The sequence below is a fragment of the Canis lupus genome, chromosome 18, assembly GCF_011100685.1.
Source record: "Canis lupus familiaris isolate Mischka breed German Shepherd chromosome 18, alternate assembly UU_Cfam_GSD_1.0, whole genome shotgun sequence".
Lineage (NCBI taxonomy): Eukaryota > Metazoa > Chordata > Mammalia > Carnivora > Canidae > Canis > Canis lupus.
In genome coordinates this window covers 43,259,723-43,280,760 of record NC_049239.1, presented here as the reverse complement: position 1 = coordinate 43,280,760, position 21,038 = coordinate 43,259,723, and the positions used below count along the sequence as shown (strand labels likewise).

The window sequence follows — 21,038 nt, the reverse complement described above, 5'->3', positions numbered from 1 at the left end:
GAACTATATACAAAGGTCCTCTCCTACAGATGTTTCTTATCTATTGGGGGACACAGTTTGGCACATGCATAGTTATAATAAAAAGCAGGATTGGAAAACTATATAGCAGTATCAGGAGAAAAGTACTGGGAGAATACAGAGAGGGAAAGTTTGTTCTGGGTGGGAGAAACCAGACAGGCTTCCTGGAGAAAGTGGCATTCAAGCTAGACCTTGAGGCAGAGAGAATTTCAGCTGGTAGAAGTAAGGGAGAATGATCATTTCAGGTGGGGAATGCAACAGATGACAAGGCATAGAAGTGGGGGGAACAGGATGTGAGCTGTGCTCAGTTTGTCAGATGGGCCCTAGTGGTGGTATAGAGGATGAGTAAGGAAATGTGAGAGCAGACTGTGGAAAGCCAGGAGTTCCCAAATCACCCAAGACTCTTTTTTCATTTTAGTGATGAGCTACTTGTTTTAGCCTTTGGCTTACCTGTATGGTGCTGATTATGAGGAGAAATTAGTATAGCTGACTATACTAATAGAGGACTAAGGATCAGAGACTTAACTAGTTACGGTGAAACAATCTACAACCTGAAAATAGTTATCAAGTCTGTCTTTAATTTTCTTAGCAGTAATCTAGCAATCTTACCATGTTTATTTTTCAAAGTCTTTAAAATATTTTTGTTGTCTTCTCTGTAGTCCTTAGGTTTTAAATTGAGTATTCCATTTGAAAATTACTAGACTTTTATTTATTTATTTATTTATTTATTTATTTATTTATTTATTTATTTTTAATTTATTTTATTTATTTATGATAGGCACACAGTGAGAGAGAGAGGCAGAGACATAGGCAGAGGGAGAAGCAGGCTCCATGCACCAGGAGCCGGATGTGGGATTCAATCCCGGGTCTCCAGGATCACGCCCTGGGCCAAAGGCAGGCGCCAAACCACTGCGCCACCCAGGGATCCCCAGACTTTTATTTAAATATAACAAAAGATGATGCTCTCTTACTTCTCACTTACCTATGCTAAGCCCCCTTCATTTTGACTCTTTTGTAAGTAGCCATACTACACTACTAGTCATCAGCTTAGTTAACTGGGACTCTTAGTCCTTTTCATTACCAGTGTTTAAAGTCTTCCTTTATTCTCTATCTCTGGAGTAATATGGTATTTATGGCTCACTGTTTATCATTTAGGAGTGCTTTGGGATACAAATAATATGGTTTAAACCATAGAGAAGTGGATGATCTCAGAGGTAGATTTGGCTCTTTTTTCCCCCCTTTTTCATACTATTGTTAACAGCTGCCTCTTTTTTTTTTTTAAGTTGTATTATCATTTTCCCCCTGGCCTTGTGGATTTAATCAAATCACTGTAGAATTACATCATTATAAAAATTCATTCTGAATTTGTTGTTCATCAAGACTGAATTAAAGTTAATTATTATCTGCTATCTGTGAAGAAAACTTTGGCTTAACACCTGAATGACATAAAGAACCTATATGGCCAAGAAAAAGGTTAATTAGGTTATTTTAAGCACTGTACCCGTTACCAGTATTCAAATGAATATTGAGCTTTTTTCCTTTTTTTTAAAGATTTATTTATTTATTTATTTGAGAGAGAGAGAATGAGCAGAGGAAGAGGGAGACAAGAAGACTCCCCCTGAGCTGGGAGCCCCACATTGGGGCTCACAACCTGAGCCACTAAAGGTTGCTAGCAGAATCTCTTTTGGTAATCTTTTATTGACATCATTCTTGTGGTGGTGTTTTTTTAATAAGCCTTTATTTATTTATTTATTTATTTATTTATTTATTTGAGAGAGAGCAAGAGATAGCACGAGCAGGGGGAAGGGGTAGAAGGAGAGGAAGAAGCAGACTCCCTGTTGAGCAAGGAGCCTGATGTGGGACTTGAGGATCATGACCTGAGCTGAAGGCAGACATTTAACTGACTGAGCCACCTATGCACCCCAGTGTTATTCCTGTGTTATTTTATGGCAAGAGTCAGCAAACTGTGGCCAGCAAACCATGTGCTTGTTTTTATAAATAAAGTTGTTTTATTGTTTTTTTTTAAGTTTATTTATTTATTTATTTATTTTTAGTAATCTCTACACTCAACATGTGGCTCAAACTCATGACCCTGATATCAAGAATTTCACTCTCTTCCAACTGATCCAGCCAGGCACCCCTAAATGAAGTTATTTTAGAACACAGCTACCCCCTTCATTTGTGTGCCATCAGTGGCTACTTTTGCAGGACAACAGCAAAGCTGAGTAGTCTGCCTCAGACTATATTGCCTGCAAGCCTTAAATATCTGATCCTTTTAACAAAAGTTTGCGGATCCCTGCTTTATGATGTATGTCACTTTTGTGCATGTATTTCAGAAATTTATATACCTTTCTTTTCTCTCATATCAGATTATAATTTATGAGACCTATCCTGAATCTCCTCCCTGGCTTTTCCTTATCTCATGCCTACCACCTAACCATAGGGCTTTGTATGTTGTTGGAACTTAGTTTTTAAATTGAACAAAGCCATGTATGTGTTTAATTTTTAACCATATTACTAGAGAAGTATAATAAAGTTTGTAGTATAGGTGGTAATGTTTTATAGTTCAGACTTTTAGCTAATATAGACTGGTCTTCCCAGAGAAATTCAGAAAAAGGTTCTGCTGTGCTTATATTTCTGTATTTTCAGAATAGTCTTATGTAATTCTTCTATAGTAGAAAAAAATTTTCTAATTTCTTAACCAACTTACTTTGGAATGACTTGTGATGAGCATGGAGACCTGCCCTTAATTGAAGACCGTTCTCAACATATAGTATCTTCTATTGTATATTTGAAAGTTGCTAAGAAAGGAGGTTTTTTTTCCCTTTTACTTCCAAAACTTTTTTTTTTTTTTAAGATTTTATTTATTCATGAGAGACACAGAGAGAGGCAGAGACGTAGGCAGAGGGAGGAGAAGCAGACTCCATGCAAGGAGCCCGATGCGGGACTCAATCCCAAGACCCCGGGATTATGCCCTGAGCCAAAGGCAGACACTCAACTGCTGAGCCACCCAGGCATCCCCCAAAATTTTATTTAAATTCAAATTAGTTAACATATAGTGTAGTATTAGTTTCAGGAGTAGAATTTAGTGATTCATCACTTACATATAATGCCCAATGCTCATCATAACAAGTGCCCTCCTTAATACTCATCACCCATTTAACCCATCCCCCCCACCCATCTCCACTCCATTAACCCTCAGTGTGTTCTCTATAGTTAAGTGTCTCTTATGGTTTGCCTCCCTCTCTGTTTTTCTTTTTTTTCCCCCTCTCTGTTTTTAATCTTTTCTTCCCTTCTCCTATGTTCATCTGGTTTCTTACATTCCACATATGAGTGAAATCATATGGTGTTTATCTTTTCTTTGACTGAACATACTATACTCTAGTTCCATTCATGTTACTGTAAATGGATGGCAAGGTTTTATTCTTTTTGATAGCTGAGTAATATTCCATTAAATATATCACATTTTCTTTCTTTATTTTCTTTATCCATGTCCAGTTGATGAACATGTGGGCTTTTTTTATAATTTGGCTATTGTTGATAGTGTTGCTATAAACATGGGGATGCATGTGCCCCTTCTAATCAGTATTTTTGTATCCTTTGAATAAATACCTAGAGTGCAATTACTGGGTCATAGAGTAGTTCTATTTTTAACTTTTTGAGAAACCTCCATAGTGTGTTCCAGGGTGGCTACACCAGTTTGCATTCCCACCAACAGTGTAAGAGGGATCCCCTTAAGAAAGGAGACCTTAAATGTTCTAAGCCCAAGAAAAAAAAATTCTATATGTATGGTGATGGCTGTTAATTGGACATACTGTGATGTTCAATTTGTAATATAAACAAGAATTGAATCATGTTTTACCTCTGAAACTAATATAATCTTGTGTGTTGAACATACATCCAAAAAAATCTAGTACTTTCTACTAGATTTACTTGCCAATCTTCTTTCTATATTCTTTATTCCCCAGGAGATATACTTTTTTTTTTTTTTTTTTTTTTTTTAGATTTTATTCATTCACGAGAGACACAGAGAGAGAGGCAGAGACATAGGCAGAGAGAGAAGCAGGCTCCCTTTTGGGAGCCAGATGCGAGACTTAATTCCAGGTCCCCAGAATCACGACCTGAGCCAAAGGCAAATGCTCAACTGCTGAGGCGTCCAGGTGCTCCTGGGAGGCATACTTTAAAAATATATTGCAGGAGGGCAGCCCCGGTGGCCCAGCAGTTTGGCGCCGCCTTCAGCCTGGGGTGTGATCCTGAAGACCCGGATCGAGTCCCATGTTGGGCTCCCTGCAGGGAGCCTGCTTCTCCCTCTGCCTGTGTCTCTGCCTCTCGTTCTCTCTCTCTCTCTCTCTGTGTCTGTCATGAATAAATAAAATCTTTAAAAATATATATATATATGTATATTGCAGGAGTGGGAAAAACAACTAAAATCGCAGACTCCACTTAATTATTATTTTTCTTTTTTCTTAACCAGTTCTTTCCATATACATCCATATGCCTGCAGCTTAATTGAAGTAGTAACATCATTGCTCCATTAGGAGAGGTGTTCATGCAGATAAGAAAAGAAGGGTTTGTTTTGTTTAGGTATTCTGACCATAAAGACCTTTAGAATAAAGAATCATTTGTTTCTTTTTCTTTCTTTCCTAAGGATATATTTTGGGGAAGTTCAGCTGAATGGCTTAGGAGAAGGTATGTATCAAGGTTGAAAAGCATTTGTAGTGTTAAGAGCCCTCTTGACTTCAGAGATGGGCTTAGATGCTGCCTGTAATAATAAGTAGCTTGTGACTTTAATATATGTGATACAAGTAAGAAAAAGACAGGTAGGTAGGTGGTCCAAAGAGCTGCCAAGGAATGACTGAATTATTTTCCCCAGAGTTCTAGTAACTCATCATTCTTTCTTATTCTTTATATCATTGTCTGTTTTCCTAATTTTCTATAATGAGCTTGTTAAATGTTTCTGATGAGCATTAGCAGTTTTGACAAATTGAAAATGAAACCCAGAAAACTGGGAAAGCGTTATTAGAAATATCGCCTGCAAGGCCCTTGCTCTTTTCTATACTTAGTTCTGAGTGGCAGCATAAATAGAAGTGCAGTCACTTCCGCACCTATGTAAACTGTGGGGTTTGTGTGATAAAGCCCCAGGGTCCCCTTCCTGTGTCACTGGGCGTGTGACACATTTGGGCTGGGTTGGTTAGGATTTGCTCAGACTTTAGGACTAACAGTTGTTTTTTCTCTTGGTAAGTTTATCTGGAAATAGAATGCTGTTTTCCCTTCCAATATTAGGTCAATATAAAATAAATCAAAAGAAAAACACATACACACATAAACATATATGAAATTGAGGCCATTGCACCCATGGGACTAAGTAGATAATGCCACAAATTGTGATAAGCTGAATGATTCAGGGAAAGCCAGATTGGGGACAGTGTCAGTATTCTCTGGGGAAAAGCTAATTATGTATTTCTTCTAGGTTTCCAGACAGTTCGTGTTGGGACAGTAGGCACCCCTGTGGGCACCATCACTCTTTCTTGCGCTTACAGAATTAACTTGGCATTTATGTCTACCAGGTGAGGAAAGAGCCTTGGAATCCAAAAGAGCTCCTCCAAAGATATTAAAGATAATAAAGTTTGTTTTTCCCTCAAACTCTGTGGCTAAACCTACAGTTCAGCTTTGCCATTGCTGAAATCAGTCCCCTTTTGAAAAATGACCTTGAGAGAGAGCCCAGTTTCCAGATTGGAGAATCTGAGTGTCCTAGAGCCATCAATGTAGAGTTGTGGTTTATATTTAGGGATACAGTAGTTAAGACCCTAGTGGTTCTTGCCAAAGGTATAAGGTGAGGGGTCCTCTAAAAACTTCGGGGGGGCTGACAAGGTATTCTAATAAATATTGCAATCTGCTTATTGCATTACAGGCAATTTGAGAGGACCCCACCTATCATGGGGATTATCATTGATCACTTTGTGGACCGTCCCTACCCCAGCTCCTCACCCATGCACCCCTGCAATTACAGGTGAGGATGTGTAGGGGTTTTCCCAAACTGCAGCTAGGGAGAAGCATTCATCCTATACATAGAGGACCTTTATCAGCACTCATCAGTGGGCAGGGGGCAGTGATGGAGACCCACATGGAGAGAAATGGAGTGATTAGCTTCCCTTCCTGCTGCTACCTGTAAGGTATATCAAGACTTGGAATGCATAAACTGTCTCAGAAAATTCTTGGACGTTTTGGATCTAGATGGTAGTGATTTAACTTTCAATATGATACTACTTAGAGACTATCAGAGTAGCAGTAGTTAACAATGTCCTTCACAAATTAAATGGTTTTCTGGTCACCAGTGGCACAGTTTAATTATGCCCAGAAAACAATTCTGTAGAGGTTGAAAAAGATGTGTATCAGGAAGGATCCTGCCTTTATATGAAGGACTTTTGAAGTTGAATAGTTCATCTTTGGAGTCAAGACTTGTTTCACTGCATCTCTATTGCTGACAGTTCTTTGGTCCCAAAACTGGCCAGGCTTAAGAAAATTTTCTCAAATGATGTGTCAGGTAGGATGTTTGGGTTAAAAATAAAAACTTTGGCCAACCTCTAGATGTTGTCTGGATATTTGACATTATCAAAGACTCAACACGCCTCTTGCCATAGTGAGCTCTGCCTGAAACAGCTCTTGTCACGACTTGCATCCTTATCTAACCTCCCTTTGTATCCTCTCCGTAATTGACTGCCGTCACCATAAAATTCTTGATTTATTCCCCACCCACCCCCTCCCACCCCCGCCATAGAACTGCTGGTGAGGACACTGGAGTAACATATCCTTCTGTGGAAGATTCTCAAGAAGTGTGTACCACCTCTTTTTCCACCTCCCCTCCATCTCAGGTAGGGGGAAACATGTTCTGGGGTGGCTGTAGTTATTTGGTACCTATATGGGCATGAAATGGTGTCAGAATTTAGATACAATCTCTTGTGGTGGTGGTGGTGGTGGTGATGATTGTTTCCAGGGAGTTATTTTGAGGGGTGAAGGAGAGCCTTCTTATCCAGCAGGTAATATTGCAATGTTTCTAGTCTATAAACATGCTTTTTTTTTAATTTGAGAGAGAGAGTGTGTGTGTGTGTGCGCACGCACGCATGTGCAGGTGGGGGGCGGTGGGAGGGGAGGAGGGAGAGGGAGAGAGAATCTGAAGCAGACTCTGCTCTAAGTGCAAAGAAAGCCCAGTGTGGGACTTGATCTCACCATCCTGAGATCATGACCTGAGCTGAGCCAAGAGTCAGGCTGAGCCACCCAGGTGCCCCTCTAGTCTGTAACCATTCTTAACCTACAAGATTACATGTAACCTTTACGTTCCTGGAGACATCTTAAAATTCCCTAGAAAATAAGTCACAAAATTCCAAATGCATTCTGATACCAGAGAGGTGTTCTATCCTACTCATGTTAATTTGGTAGCTACTTCGCTTTTGAAGTGGTAAATATGGCTTCTAATAATGGAAGGAGCACATAAAAAAACAAAAATTATTTGACATAGAATACCAGTAAGAAACCAGCAGTGCAGTTTTTCTTAATAGTTGACACAGATTTCTGGCTATCTGCATTCTTTATCTGAACATTTTTAACCATTAACTTTTCCACTTGAGTCCATCTCCAGTGTCAAACCCAGTTTCAGTGAAACAGACTCCAGACGAGGTTCCCAGCTTCCCAAGCGGACATGCCTGTGAGACCATGTTGTATAATGTGCGTGGTACCAAGTCTGCTTCATCTAAGGAGTTGTTTGTTGCCAGATGACTGAATTTCAGGGCGCGTTTCTTCCTTTTTTTTTTTTTTTTTTTTTTTTCATTTCTTCCCTTCCACCCTGAGTCATTCATCTCCCACGTCATGGCCTGCAGCTCCCTGCTCTGGGTGTTCATCTTTATCACTCCCCTCCTCTTCAACTTTCACATTAGACGGTTTCTTCTAGACCTGATCCAGTTTTTTGTTCCCTCAACTAGTCCCAGATTATCCCCTTTCACCATCTTATTTTTGGAGCCCAACAAATTAATTTACTACCCATAAATTTTTGTTTTCTGTGTTTTTTAATTAAGAAAATATTTAAATTTATTTCATTCTGAGTTGTTAGGAGATATTGAATTAAAATTATGGTTCTAATCTGTTTAAAAAACAGAAGTTAGGCCCAAAAGTTAGCTTAAAAAAAAAGAAAGCTAAAACAAACAAACAAACCTATTCAATGTGTGTGAAGGAAATTACAAAATCCATGGGTCACTATTATTTCTATTGTCCCAGTTTAGAGTTAGAGGTTGCCCAGATGGTTTGGATGAGTAGGGGGTGGGAATTGCTACTCCCCTCCTTCCATGAATGTATATAGGCATGAATGTCACCATTGCTCTGGGAGGGGGCAACTTTTGGCACTCTTACTAACTAACATAGGGCAATACTGATCCAAAAAGAGGGGCAAGCCCATCAGAGCACTTTGGTGAAAGTAGATTATTTTTTAGATAATTAAAATGTGAATATGTTAAGTTTGATGTTCATCGAAGTTTTATTTTTAAATTTTTTAAAAGATTTTTTTATTCATTTGAGAGAGAGGGAGAGCATGCAAGAACATGAGCAGTGGGGAGGGCTAGAGGGGAAAAGAGAAGCAGGGAGTCTGACAAGGGGCTCTCTTCCAGGATCCTGAGAGATCCCAGGACCCCGGGATCATGACCTGAGCCAAAGGCAGGTGCTTAATTGACTAAGCCACTCAGGTGCCCCTATGTTGTTTTATAAGTGATAAATTCATAAATAGTAAATGACGTTGTGACTTGGGAGATATGAGGATGGTGAGGCTGGGCCTTAACAAATCAGTTTGTCTCTTAGGTACAGTGGAAATTTGACACAACCCCAACAGTAAGGGAAAGTTAAGTAGTTCCTACATCTCCTGTTTGCACAAAATTTATGACCTGTGTAAGGGGAGCCTATCTTTCTCATGGTGTCAGTTACCTTCTGTGTCTTGTCACAGTTTGAAAATCGACCCTATCAAGATCATATCAACATTGAGCATCCCATGGGGTGAGCCCTGTCACTACCCTCTGAGTACCTCCAGTCGAGGCTTATTACAGTTTGGTGCAGTAGTCTTCATTTTCAACCTTAATGGTAGAACAGAGAGAGAAAATGATTTGCCAGCAGGTCTCCTCAGCATTCCTATAAATATTGAACTACTTTCTTCCTTGGTTTAACCTAGGGAATTGCATAATTGTTCAACTTCTGTTTGAGCTTTTTCCTAGAGTCCAGTAAATGCATGTTAATGTGGTGTTTGTTTTCCCAACAAAAAAGGGACCGCTGTGTCATGTGGACACAGAGTCAAATCAAGAAATAATTGTGACCCTGTACCTACTACTGTGATTTCAGGTCCAACCTCCAGTTCTAAGCATTAACTAGCTAACTGGTAAGACTTAAAGGTGGAACAGCAAGATTCAAAATAATCATAATTAGCTTTGAAATCTAAGAGTGCCCCAGCTTTTACTGCATCAAGTTCTCCTTCACCATGTGGGGCTATAAGACATACACACACACACACACGCCTACACCTATACACAACCATTCATCCTGCCTCAGATAGTGTAGTCAAGTGTTACAGCTGGGAACCTGAGCATTTTTTTTTTTTTAAGATTTTATTTATTTATTTGAGAGAAGGGGGACCTGGCTGGCTCAGTCAGTAGATCAAGTCAGTAGATCAAGTAGTGATGTTTGATCTCCGGGTCGTAAGTTCAAGTCCTATATTGGACATAGAGCTTACATTTAAAAACAAACGAAGAAAATCCACCATATCTTTATTTGAGAGAGAACAGGGGGAGGGCAGAGGCAGAGAGCGAGAGACGCAGATTCCCCGCTGAGCACAGAGCCTAATGTGGGGCTTAGTCCCAGGACCCTGAGATCTTGAGTCTAAGTCAGATGCTTAACTGACTGAGCTTCCCAGGCACCCTGGACCTGAGCATTTAAAGTTCCAGTCAACAGACGTCAGTTGTTTACATCTGTCCTTGCAGATTCTGGGTCCCCAGGAAAAGGTCTCTGTTCTAGCATTGTAACTTGAGCATCTTTATCCTCAGCATGTCTTGCACCTGCTCTCAAGTCCTTGCTGCTGGGGGCCATTCCCTAACACCTTTCCACCCTCCTTTGACTAAAAACACACTAATGCTTGGTTTGGGCTTCCCTCTTTTGCCAAGTCATAACAGCTTGACTCAGCTTTGTTTTCCACCTGCTCATCAGGGCAACAAGCATGCAGTGGAGCCCCCTGGGACAAACGTATCTTCTTCACACCCTTCTAAGTTGTCCTTCTAGGAAGGCAGCCATGCTGCTCTCTCCCTGCTGCACTCCCGATTTCCATCGTGCAGTTTGGCCTCCATGGCTACCACCCCTTCCGGAGTTGTTTTCACTTCTTTCTCAAGTCCCTTTTCTGTTTTCTTCTCTTGTTTTTCCTGTCTCTGTGTGTATCTGTGCACAGTGTGTGTTTACTGTCACAAAGGCACATTTTCAGACCCCTACTCCTGTGGTGACGGACACTCTGAGGGTCCCCATGGCAGGACTGGCCTTTTCCCATCAAGTGAGTCCATACTGGGAAGAAGGGGATATAATAGGATGGCATCTTTTTATTTAAAAATTATACATAAAGTACAGGGTATAGCTATTTAAATGTCCCCAAGTGTTCCTGGGAGTTATTTGAGGCTTGGTAATTGATTTTTAACAGGATGCAGCCATAGCACAGCAGCCCAAAATAGGATGTTTCGCTTGCCCCTCCTCCTACCATTGATGTAAAAAACACATGGAGTTATTTATATCTTGTTTCCAAATAAACAATCCAAGAGTGGTATTCTTTCTTTTTCAATATAAATAGGAACCCTCCCATACCCAGGGGTGATGGAGGGTGTGATTAGGGAAGACGCCTTCTGTTTCAAAGGGACCTCAAGGACAAAGGAGAAAATAGAATGACCTGGGAAAAACCAATGACTTTGGCTGCAAGTTCTGCTCGGGCTTGTGCTTTGCCAGTCGGCTGGGCTGGAAACCTCAACAGTTAGCCGAGCCCCTGGGGAAAGGGGGAGCAGGGAACTCATTTGAGGCCTTTGGAAGGCTGCAGAGCTGAGAATGTCAGTCCCACTACAAACAAGTCTCTGCTTTCTTAGCCACAGAGTAATGGCCTGGTCTGTCTTTAACATCAGGCCCCCGCCCCCACCCAGCACTGTGAGGATGTGGGCTGGGATCCATTCTTTACCTCTCCATGACCTTGATCATTAGTCGTACTTTAGGATTGCCTACTTTTTCCTCCTCCTTTCCTCTGCCCCTCTTTGTTTTTCTCTTGCTTAGCTCTCAAGCTCTCGCCTTTCCTATCAGCCTGCTGCCCTGGGCGTTGGATCAGCTGACCTGGCTTACCCAGTAGTGTTTGCTGCTGGCCTAAACACCACACACCCTCACCAGGTATCTTTAGAGATGGGGACGACCCCGGGGTTCCTGTGCTGCCTCCCCTGCCCCAAGGCAGTTGAGGGGCCTCTTCACACACCACTATTTTGCTAAGTGTTCTGAAACAAAGTTCTTGTGTAGCTTTACGGACCTAGGTGACTCCAGGAGAAAGGGCCTCCTAGAGTTCAGAAAGGAAAGAAGAGCTTCCAAGTGTTTTCTCCCTCTCTTTCCTTTCCTTCTGTAGTCCTTAACCACGCATGACTCCTGTTAGCTGAGTCCCAGAGAAGACGTAGATCCGAGGTTTCCCGCCCACTTGGGGGCAGCACTGGTAGTGGAAAAGCTCCAAGGCACCTACCACCGCCCTAGACCAAGTTCCCCTCTTGCCTGACACTGCCATTATTCACTGTATTCCTCCCTTTTCCCCCAAAGCTCATGGTTCCCGGGAAGGAAGGTGGGGTACCCCTTGCTCCCAACCAACCTGCTCACGGTGCCCAGGCTGACCAGGAGAGACTGGCAACCTACACCCCTTCTGACGGGGCCCACTGCGCTGTCACACCTTCCAGCAGGTGAGTTCACAGCATGGCTGCTTGGGCACCCAGGGACCCATCCTCCCTGACATATATGCTTATTGGGCGTCAGTAAAGAATTGCTTTCAGCATTGCTTCAGGCCTGGCACTTAGACCCCAAATTTGGAATTCTTAAAGTCCTCCATAACAACCTTATATTGTGTCAGGTATGTAAGGAAGCAGCCCCTGGCTTGCTGTTAATAGCCAACAGCAGGGGCCTAGTTCTTATCACCCTCATCCGGTGAAGGAGCCTTTTGGATGTGTGTGTGTGTGTGTGTGTGTGTGTGTGTGTGTGTGTGTGTGTGTGTTTCTCCCACCTCAAGATTTCTTCCCTTGGAGTCAGTCCTCAGTGTTTCCTGAGGACCCATGCAGGGGGTTTGCTATGACCCTAAAGTTGGGGGCTGCTGTGTACCTGTGCTGGTAGTTAGGATTTTTTTCCCCCCTGTTATGTTAGTCCCTCATGGAGATTCTTTAGAAACAACTGTTTGTCTTCATTAAAGATTTGTAAAAATCTTTGTCTTTTCTGATTACAGAAGTGATATATTCTGTAAATTTCAGATTAATGAAGACAGTGATGAGGTAGAGCATGAAGGTTCTCACACTCCTGCCCTGCGCAAGTCCCCACTGTTACTACTTTTTCAAAGATGAGAAGACCTCAGAGGGTTAAATAAATTTGCCAAAGAGCACGTAGCTCACAAAATGGCCAGGCGCAAGCTGAGCTCCTCTTGCCCTTATATCGGAGTTCTGCCCGGGGACAATGCGGCTGTCCCGACCTGCCCTGCCCTCCCTTGACTGCAAGGCCCCGGAGATCAGACGTTGACTGCCCCATCACATCCTAAATGAATTTGTGGATAATAGAAATTTTTGGTATTTTTTTACATTCCCACAGTGGAGTGGTAGGAGGGAAATTATTTAGGAAGATCTTTTTGTGGCATCCATCAGAAAAAAATAACGACTTTCATTCCTGGCTTCCCAAATTTCCATCCTTTTATCCCCCCCCCTCCCCCCCCCCCATATAACCAAAGGAAGATCCTGTTAGTCGTTTACACTCTAGTTTTCTGAGCCTTGACTCCAAGGGCATGTCTGGGAGCAGCTAGAGATAGAGGACCCTATCTCTTTGCGGTAGGGGGTTCTTAAATGGGCAGCCAAATGAAATGTGTCATTAAAAGACTTTGCTGAACAGACGGTTGATTGGGGGTGATGAGAAGAAATGTGGTATGGAGCATAGGACCTCAGCCCGTGCGTCATGGGCGGAGAAAGCTCTGGCTATCTAAAGAGCCAAATTTGGGACTCTCAAGTTAGAATAATGACACTGCCTCTTGTGAGGTAAGGCTTAAATTTAACATGGTGCTATAAACTCTAAACACTGTAAATGATTCCTTCTTACGGTAATTTTAGATAACAAAACAAGAAGGCAGAGAAAGGCTTAAAGCTTGAGTCTGCTTATGTCGTAGATTAATGTTAAAATCACAGTTGTTTATGAGCACTGCTTACCTGTATGCATGATTGCTATATGCTTGGTAACTGATGTTTATCAATGGTATTTTAGATTAAATTTAATGTAAGCTTTACACAGCTTACTGAGTTTCATTCACATGTGCCTCATTTTTAGTTGCTTCCAGTAGTGCAGTCCTCTGCTCTCAACTCAGAAGAGAGGGTGGCAGTGGCAGCAGCCAGACCCCATGTTGCCATTTCCCATGTGGGTAGGTTGGTGGGGGGGACATTCCTGCCCTGGACTGCAGCCTTACCAACAGGTTTATGGGAACCAAGCAGGCTCTGCTGTGGTTTGAGAGTGAGTACCAACACTGTCTTTCTTCTCCAGCGAGGATACTGAAACTGTATCAAACAGCAGTGAGGGCCGGGCATCCCCCCACGATGTCTTGGAGACCATCTTTGTCCGAAAAGTGGGGGCTTTTGTCAACAAGCCCATCAACCAGGTGATTTTTCTGGCACTACCACCTGTGAGAATATCTGAGCCCTTAGAATGAGGCCTGAGGGACAGGGCTCCTAACCTAGGGTCTGTGGGACCCCTGAAACTACATGCAAAATTGTGTGTGTGTGTGTGTGTTTGCACGCGCACGTGCGTACCTGCGTGCACATTTTTTTGGAGGAGGGTTAATAACCTGTGACACCCCCGCCAGAAGAAGTTCACAGCTTTTGTTCTGTGATCGTATAAGCCTCCCATAGGAGAGGGTGACTGAGCCCCATTTGGTACAGACACCTTGCACTGAAGTGTCAGTATCTCAGCCTTCCTCAAAATAAGTAATTCCCCCTCAGCTCTGCAATGCAGAATAGTTACCAAATCGCTGTGGGTCAGGCTTCCAAAGCTAATTCCCAGGGTCATGGGTAGCGCTACCCCTGTTTATGCTGTGGGTATATGATGGGAGATGGGAGATTCAGGGTTCTCTGACAGGATAGGACCCAGAGGATGGTGTGATCAGCCTGGCTGTGTGAATCTGCTGGGCCACGGAGGAAGCCTGTAAGCTGAGCCAGGGGTGGGCACTAAAATTTTCATGTCCTTTCAGGTGACCCTGACCAGTCTGGACATACCCTTTGCCATGTTTGCTCCCAAGAATTTGGAGCTGGAGGATGCTGATCCCATGGTGAGTCCCCCTTTGACTAAAGTTAACAGTCAGATGGTGCTGTGCTTGTCGTCTTACTGGACAAAGCACTGTTCCTTCAGAGACCACTGGCTGTGCTCCTGGGCTTATAGATTTTCAGCCAGTGTTGGTTCCCTTACAAAACCTTTGACTGTTAACAGCAGCTTGCACCCAGTGCATGAACCAGCCCATACCTCCACCTTATTCTGAAACAGGTGAATCCTCCAGATTCCCCAGAGACTGAATCTCCTCTCCAGGGCAGCCTGCACTCTGATGGCTCCAGTGGGGGCAGCAGTGGCAATACCCATGATGACTTTGTTATGATCGACTTCGTAAGTTGCCATCACTTTCCTTGACCTTTGCTGCCATGGGGGAAATAAACCTAGACGCGTCCAGGGTTCTTGGACAGGACTTCCTTCACAAGGATCAAATGGGCTGGTCTAGACAGAGGGGATGGGACAGGTGGGCATCTCGCTGTGCAGTTCATGTGGGGAACCTGCCCTCATACCCTGCTTGGGGACACACTTGGAGGCCCATGAGCAAGAAGGCATTTTGTGCCATATCTTGGGTTGAAATTCAACTCTAAATGAGGATTGCTGGTGGTATCCATGTAGGTCCTATTCCTGCCTGAGTGGATGACTCTTTGCTAAGGAAAAGAATTTGAGGGAAGGGAATATTAACCTTACCATGGGAGAGGAGTATAGCACCAGGACTAGAGCTCAGCTGCCCAGAAGAGAAAGGCATAGCAATTCCTTTCCCTAAGATGAACCTGGAGAAACCATTTCTCTGATAATTACTGGAAGGAAAGAGGATTGTTCATAGCTTCTTTCCCCTGATTTTCTTCTGTTACATAAGGCAAACTAAACTGAGTCTGTCTTGTTTTTGAAGAAACCGGCTTTTTCTAAAGACGACATTCTTCCGATGGACTTGGGGACCTTCTATCGTGAATTTCAGAATCCTCCTCAGCTGAGCAGCCTCTCCATAGATATCGGGGCACAGTCCATGGCTGAGGACTTGGTATGGAAACCCCTTTCCCTGGGTTACCTCATCCTGTGACCTCCTATCCTCTTTTGATGGTCATTCCTGTTCCAAAGGCCTAGAAATTTCTTCCTGTTACTCCCCCAACTCCCACACCTCCCTGTAACAGGAAAGAGATACTTTAGATCCTTATCGTCTGTTGATCACACTTGAGGTTTGCATTGTGCCTGGCAATCGTTATCATTGAAATTGCTTGCATTGACTTCCTCCTCTTCTGTCCACGCTCACCATTACTTCCCATCCCTGCTGTTCAGTGTCTGAGGTCTTCTGCTGCCTCTGGCCACTAAACCAAGCTGCTCCAGTAGCTCTTGCATTCAGCTGTTCAGTTTCTCAGGCAGACACCAGGGGCACAGGGCAGAAGAAACATGAGGTCCTGAGTATTGCTGTACTTGCCCTTTCCTCGAAGGGCTCATTCTCGATTCAGCTAGCAGTTTTCAAGCTTAGCCAGATGTCCTGAGACTGACTCTAATCCCTGCATCTATGTTTAATGTATTTCCCATGTCCAAAGGGCAGTGGAGCACCCTGCACAGCTACAAACTCCAGGTGTCCTATGGCTCCACCCAGCCCATCCCCAGGATGTTGCCAGACCAGACACAGTGGTTGGGTGGTGCAAGTGAAGAGTTTATTATAGTGAGAGTACACTCGAGAAGTGAGAGCTGGCAAGCTCGGGAGAGTTGTGCACCCAGGATTTGGGTCTCTGTCTTTTATTGACAGTTATTAACTGGGTGGGGGGGGGATATTTATTATTTGGAAAGAAGATTTCTTGGGGAGTAGGTTTTCACACCTTTTCTCCCTCACTAGATCAGGGTCTCCAGTCTTCTTTGTCTTTGGCCTGTCTGGTTTGATCTGGCTTCTTGTGGCTTTGTTTTTGGAGTGCTGCTGGCCAGAATAGACCTCTGACTTTCCCCAATAGCTTTCCCCCTTTTCCCTCTTTGCTGGCCTCCATGCATCCTATTAAAACCTAACTAGCTACCTACTCTAACACCACAAGATATCAGAGACCTTCTACCTGAGGTGGGAATGTCACCTTCCATAGCAACATTAGAGGAATAGCTCTAGTAGGAATAGGAATATTGGAATATCTGCTCTTGATTTGCTTGAAACAGAAAAGCATGCTCAGTAATAACAATACTATAACAATATCGTTATTGTTAACATTTAGTGAGGCTTTCTAGGTACCAGGTATTTTTCTAAGTGCTTTACACGAATCTTCAATAATCCTAAGAGGTAGCTTTTCTTATCCCAATTTACAGATGAGAAAACCGACCCTGTAAACAAATAACTTGCCCGTGGTCACACTGAGCTGGCAACACACAGCTTTGATCCTAGAGTCTGGCTTCTGATTTTAGGCTTTTAATCACTGACTCCCTGGCTTCTCATTGGAAACCTGCTTGGAAGAAACCAGCTCGTGAAGGCTCTGAGGGTGATTCTGCAGGCAGGAGTGGTCCGTCGCCCCTGCCTCCCGAAGCGGCCCTGGTGCTTCCAATGTGCCTGCCACCTGCCAGTTCAGGGGCGGGACAGTGCCCACCTCTCCCCAGTACCTTGTGCCAGTTAGGAGCTCTCCCGTCTGTGGTGGTCAAACTCTTCAGATACACATTCATCAGACAGCACCTGATTAGGGTTAAATTTTTATACATAGTTGATACTTGAGGGCAGTTAAACTTAACTCCTCAGATTCTGTTTTCTTGTTTATTGATTTCTCTCGACTCTCTAACGCACCCCTGCCTCAGCTGATATTCCTAGGCCTCACCACAGACCTACTGAGTCAGACTCTCTTGGGAGCATGGTGGGGACGGCCTTGTTCACGTGCCCCCAAGGCATTCTGCTGCCCAGCACAGGTCATGAATAACTCTCGTAAACTTTTCTTAATCTATAGCATGCTGAGCCTACTGTTTCATTCTAGTGTCAGCCTGATCTGTGCCAAAGGTAATTTCTCTGTGTCATCCTGTTGTTGGCATGGCCCTTTTCTAGCTCGTGCAGTATGTGGCCCACTTGGATCCCCTTGGCTGTTCCGCCAAGTCCCTGAGCCCCCCTCAGGCCCTGCTGGACACAAGCCCCCTTCCCGGTGGCTGCCCCACTGCCCTGCATCTCCTGCTGTCCCGGCCAGCAGTGCTGAGCTGAACTGTGTCCTGTGATCCCTTCTTCAGCCCAGGGGCCTGGGCCAGCTGTCTCTGCAGGACCCTACCTGAATAAGCAGCTCTTCTCTCCCCTCCTGGTACAGGACTCACTACCAGAGAAGCTGGCTGTGCACGAGAAGAATGTCCGAGAGTTTGATGCCTTTGTAGAAACCCTGCAGTAAAAGTTGGTGTCCTCGAGTACCAGCAGCATCCCCTTTCTGTGGTCCCACTCATCAGCTGCTCCCCTCCCTCATCTTGCTCCAGGTGGAGGAGAGGCTGGTGTCCCCCATGGGGACCCGGAAGTCCCTGCTCTCACACCTCCTGGAGACTCTATGGCAGCAGGCAAGCCCGGTGATAGCATTTGAGAGGACTCACCCCCTGGCCTTGGGGATCAGAAGACCCTTTAGGAATAAAAGGGCCCTCGGCAGGGCCATCTGCTCACACCGCCCATCAGCACCTGCTTCACAAAGGCTGTCATCCTGTTCCTCCTGCCGGCCCCCTGCCCTGGGTCCGCCCTGCAGCTGGCCCTTTGCCGGCCTGCCGTTTACCACTTGACATTCCAGCTGGTGGCCCGGACCTAGTGTGGAGGCAGAAAGAGGAAGGAGACAGTGCTGGGAGGAAGAAGGAGGGGCTCCTTCAGGCTCTTTTTTTTGTCCCTTTTGGTTTGCTGTCTTCTTCCCTCCCTCCCTCTCTCTGCCCCTGTGCCTGCACTTTTGGCAGTATGACAGGCCTCTTGCCCAAGGTGGTGAGAACTGCAAAGTCAGCCATTCCCACCATCTCCACAGAGACCCTGAGCAGCCCTGGCTGCTGGCTGTGCTCAGCAGCTCAGCTCCATTGAAAGAAACAGAAGCCTAGGTCTCCAGGGTTCTGTCATTGGGAATTGCGGCAAAGTTTCTTTTTCTCTCCTTCCTCCCCCTGTTGCTCTCCTTGGTTATAAGACATGATAAATATTTATTACTTTCAGAGAAATCAGATATTTTATAGAGAAAATATGTTTGAGGTTAGATGTTTTCACTTAGGGAAGGTGGAGGGCCTCTTCCTGGGGTATGGCCTCCTCTGTGGAGGCTCCTCAGAATCTGGGTTGCTGCTCTGAGGATCTTCCTTCCCATATACATAAGGTGGGATCCAAGAATAGGGCTGGCTGAGGGTGATGGAACCTCCCAGAATCGCTGCACTTGAACTGACGACAGGCTTTACCTTAGTCTTCTGCGTATTCCTGGTGAGAGCCTTGAATCTCTCCCAGCTTCTGCAGAGTAACTGACTCCATTCTGGCAGCGCAGGAAGTCTTGGGTGCTAAATGCATATAACTCTGTGAGTACAGTTCTCCAGAGTTGTGTGCAGTGCACATATGATGCATTGTATGTGCCCCACTGTGGCCCCAAGGAAGGCCAGATGGGCCCCTCTTTCTGGAGGGACTTGTTCCTGTTTCTCAGGGCTAGGTTATGGGCCTTTTCCTCTTTCTACCTGGGCCTGGCCACCACCTTTCTTTAATCCCAGGGTCTGCACCCCGCCCTGAGGTTTACTAGCTGGATTGGTTCCTTGTTGAGAAACCAAAGCTAGGCGGATGATTGACTTAACCATTTAGGTATTGTTACTTAAGTCAGTCAAGCACCTAGCCTCATGTACCTGCCACCTGTCCCTCTCCCAGCCTGACTGGCAGTCCTGGCTGAGGCAAAACTCCTCCTGGCCCACCTGGGCTATTCACTGGCAGCAGCTGTTCTGCAGTGGAGCAGGTGGTCCTCAATGGCTTGTTAATAAATGCATGTGACATTGTTCCCACCTACAAGGCTGAATGCTGGAGGGGGCTCTGATACTGTTTCAGGTGGGCTGAGCCCCGCCCCTGTTGCATGCGTTCTGCTGCCACAAAGAAATGTTCCCAGCAGCGGTATCCAACTGGCCCTCATATCTGGGCCAGAGTATACCCATGGCCTGCTAAACCAATCCAGATTTACCCCCGAGGCCCCAGTGCTGAGAAGGGTGAAGCCGTGGTAAAGCTGTTGATTGCCCCTGCCCCCATGTCTTACCACAGTATCTCAGCCACTGGCCTCCTCCTGAGGAGGCCACGGGAAGGCCTGTTAGCCATTGTCCTCTTTGACTCCTGATTGTTGGCCTTTACAGGCAGCAGCCTTTCCTTTAGAACCCCATCAGTGAGAGGCCAGGGAGGCTGAGCCCTGAGCTGAGCCTGGGAGGAGCAGAGCAACTGTCAAGGCTGGCCCTTGCCCCTCAGCCCCGTACACTGACAGGGATGAGCCCTAGACTGACTCCAGTAGCACCCCGGGGACAGGATTGGGGCCTGTCACCCGTCTTCAGGTGGCAGGGTCCCTCCCCCTCCTCCAGCCCACCTTGTTTGGAAATACCGAGCTATACTTTAAAATGTATTCAAGAGATTTCCAATAAATTTTTTCTGTACTTTACAGCCTCCTGTCCTGCAAGTTGTTTAAAATGCTAACCCCGCACTTCCACTTCTCTGCAGGTCCTGCCTGCCTGGTAACTGTTCGGCCCCTCCGTGGAAGGGGAAGGAATGGTGGAATGGCTTCCCTGTCAGGCAGGTCTTGGCTACCTAGCAGCTGTAGAGCCTCACTTCCCTTGGCTGTACGTTCCCGTTTGGGGGGCTTCTTTGTGAGTAGTCCGTGAGATAATGTGCGTGAAGTCGACATGCACCACAGTGTCCACCTTAGAGGCCATCAGCATCAGCTCTTTGTGGCCCCCCCGGGCAGCACAGCCCACCACTCAGCCTGGAGCTCTAGCTTTTGGCTCAGGCCTCTGCTGTGTTTCCAGCAGGGCTAGACAGGGAATGTGGGCTCTGTAAACTGCCCTCTATCTGTTTGCTAATCTAGGATGAGGAGTCGTGGCCGAGCAAACCGGACAGAGGGGAGGGGATTGAGTGAAGTATCAGTAAGTCAAGGGCCTGTCAAGGGCAGTTTGTTCAGCTGCCCCGATCTGACAGGCCGAGCCAGACACCAAGGTGGTCCCCGAGGAGTCACAAGTAGAAGAGCCTTGTGGGAATTATTCCTGCCTGGCCTCTTGGGAGCTTCTATGGCAGGCATCTCGGCCCTGGTAGAGCTAGCTCCTGACTCCTACCTTGTGCCTGTGCTGAACGACGGGAGTGCGAGGGAGGTGGAGCTAGTGTCCCAGAGGCAGAGATGGTTCTAGAGGCAAGGGACTAACTGCCTGACAGACCAGGGCAACTATTGTGTGGGTTGCCTCCCTGCCCCCTTCAGGCTGAAGCTAGGGCAGAAAATGGTTCGAAAATTCTAAATTCAGGGATCCCTGGGTGGCGCAGC

General features: G+C 45.2%; 1 protein-coding gene across 17 annotated transcripts in view; it reads left to right on the top strand.

Moving 5' to 3' along the window:
- Positions 1 to 20,170, top strand: part of ATG13 (autophagy related 13) — a 52,597-nt gene extending 32,427 nt beyond the window's left edge. For 9 of the 17 annotated variants that reach the window (XM_038563416.1, XM_038563415.1, XM_038563414.1 and 6 more), the window contains 12 exons: positions 4,667 to 4,707; positions 5,489 to 5,585; positions 5,930 to 6,028; positions 6,797 to 6,890; positions 10,484 to 10,582; positions 11,341 to 11,451; positions 11,863 to 11,999; positions 13,822 to 13,936; positions 14,525 to 14,602; positions 14,815 to 14,931; positions 15,488 to 15,616; positions 17,859 to 20,170. In XM_038563416.1, the coding sequence (XP_038419344.1) occupies positions 4,667 to 4,707; positions 5,489 to 5,585; positions 5,930 to 6,028; positions 6,797 to 6,890; positions 10,484 to 10,582; positions 11,341 to 11,451; positions 11,863 to 11,999; positions 13,822 to 13,936; positions 14,525 to 14,602; positions 14,815 to 14,931; positions 15,488 to 15,616; positions 17,859 to 17,936 (1,195 nt within the window). In that variant the 3' untranslated portion in view covers positions 17,937 to 20,170. The other 8 variants (XM_038563420.1, XM_038563421.1, XM_038563422.1 and 5 more) reach the window with 8 other exon arrangements.
- Positions 20,171 to 21,038: the final 868 nt, after the last annotated feature.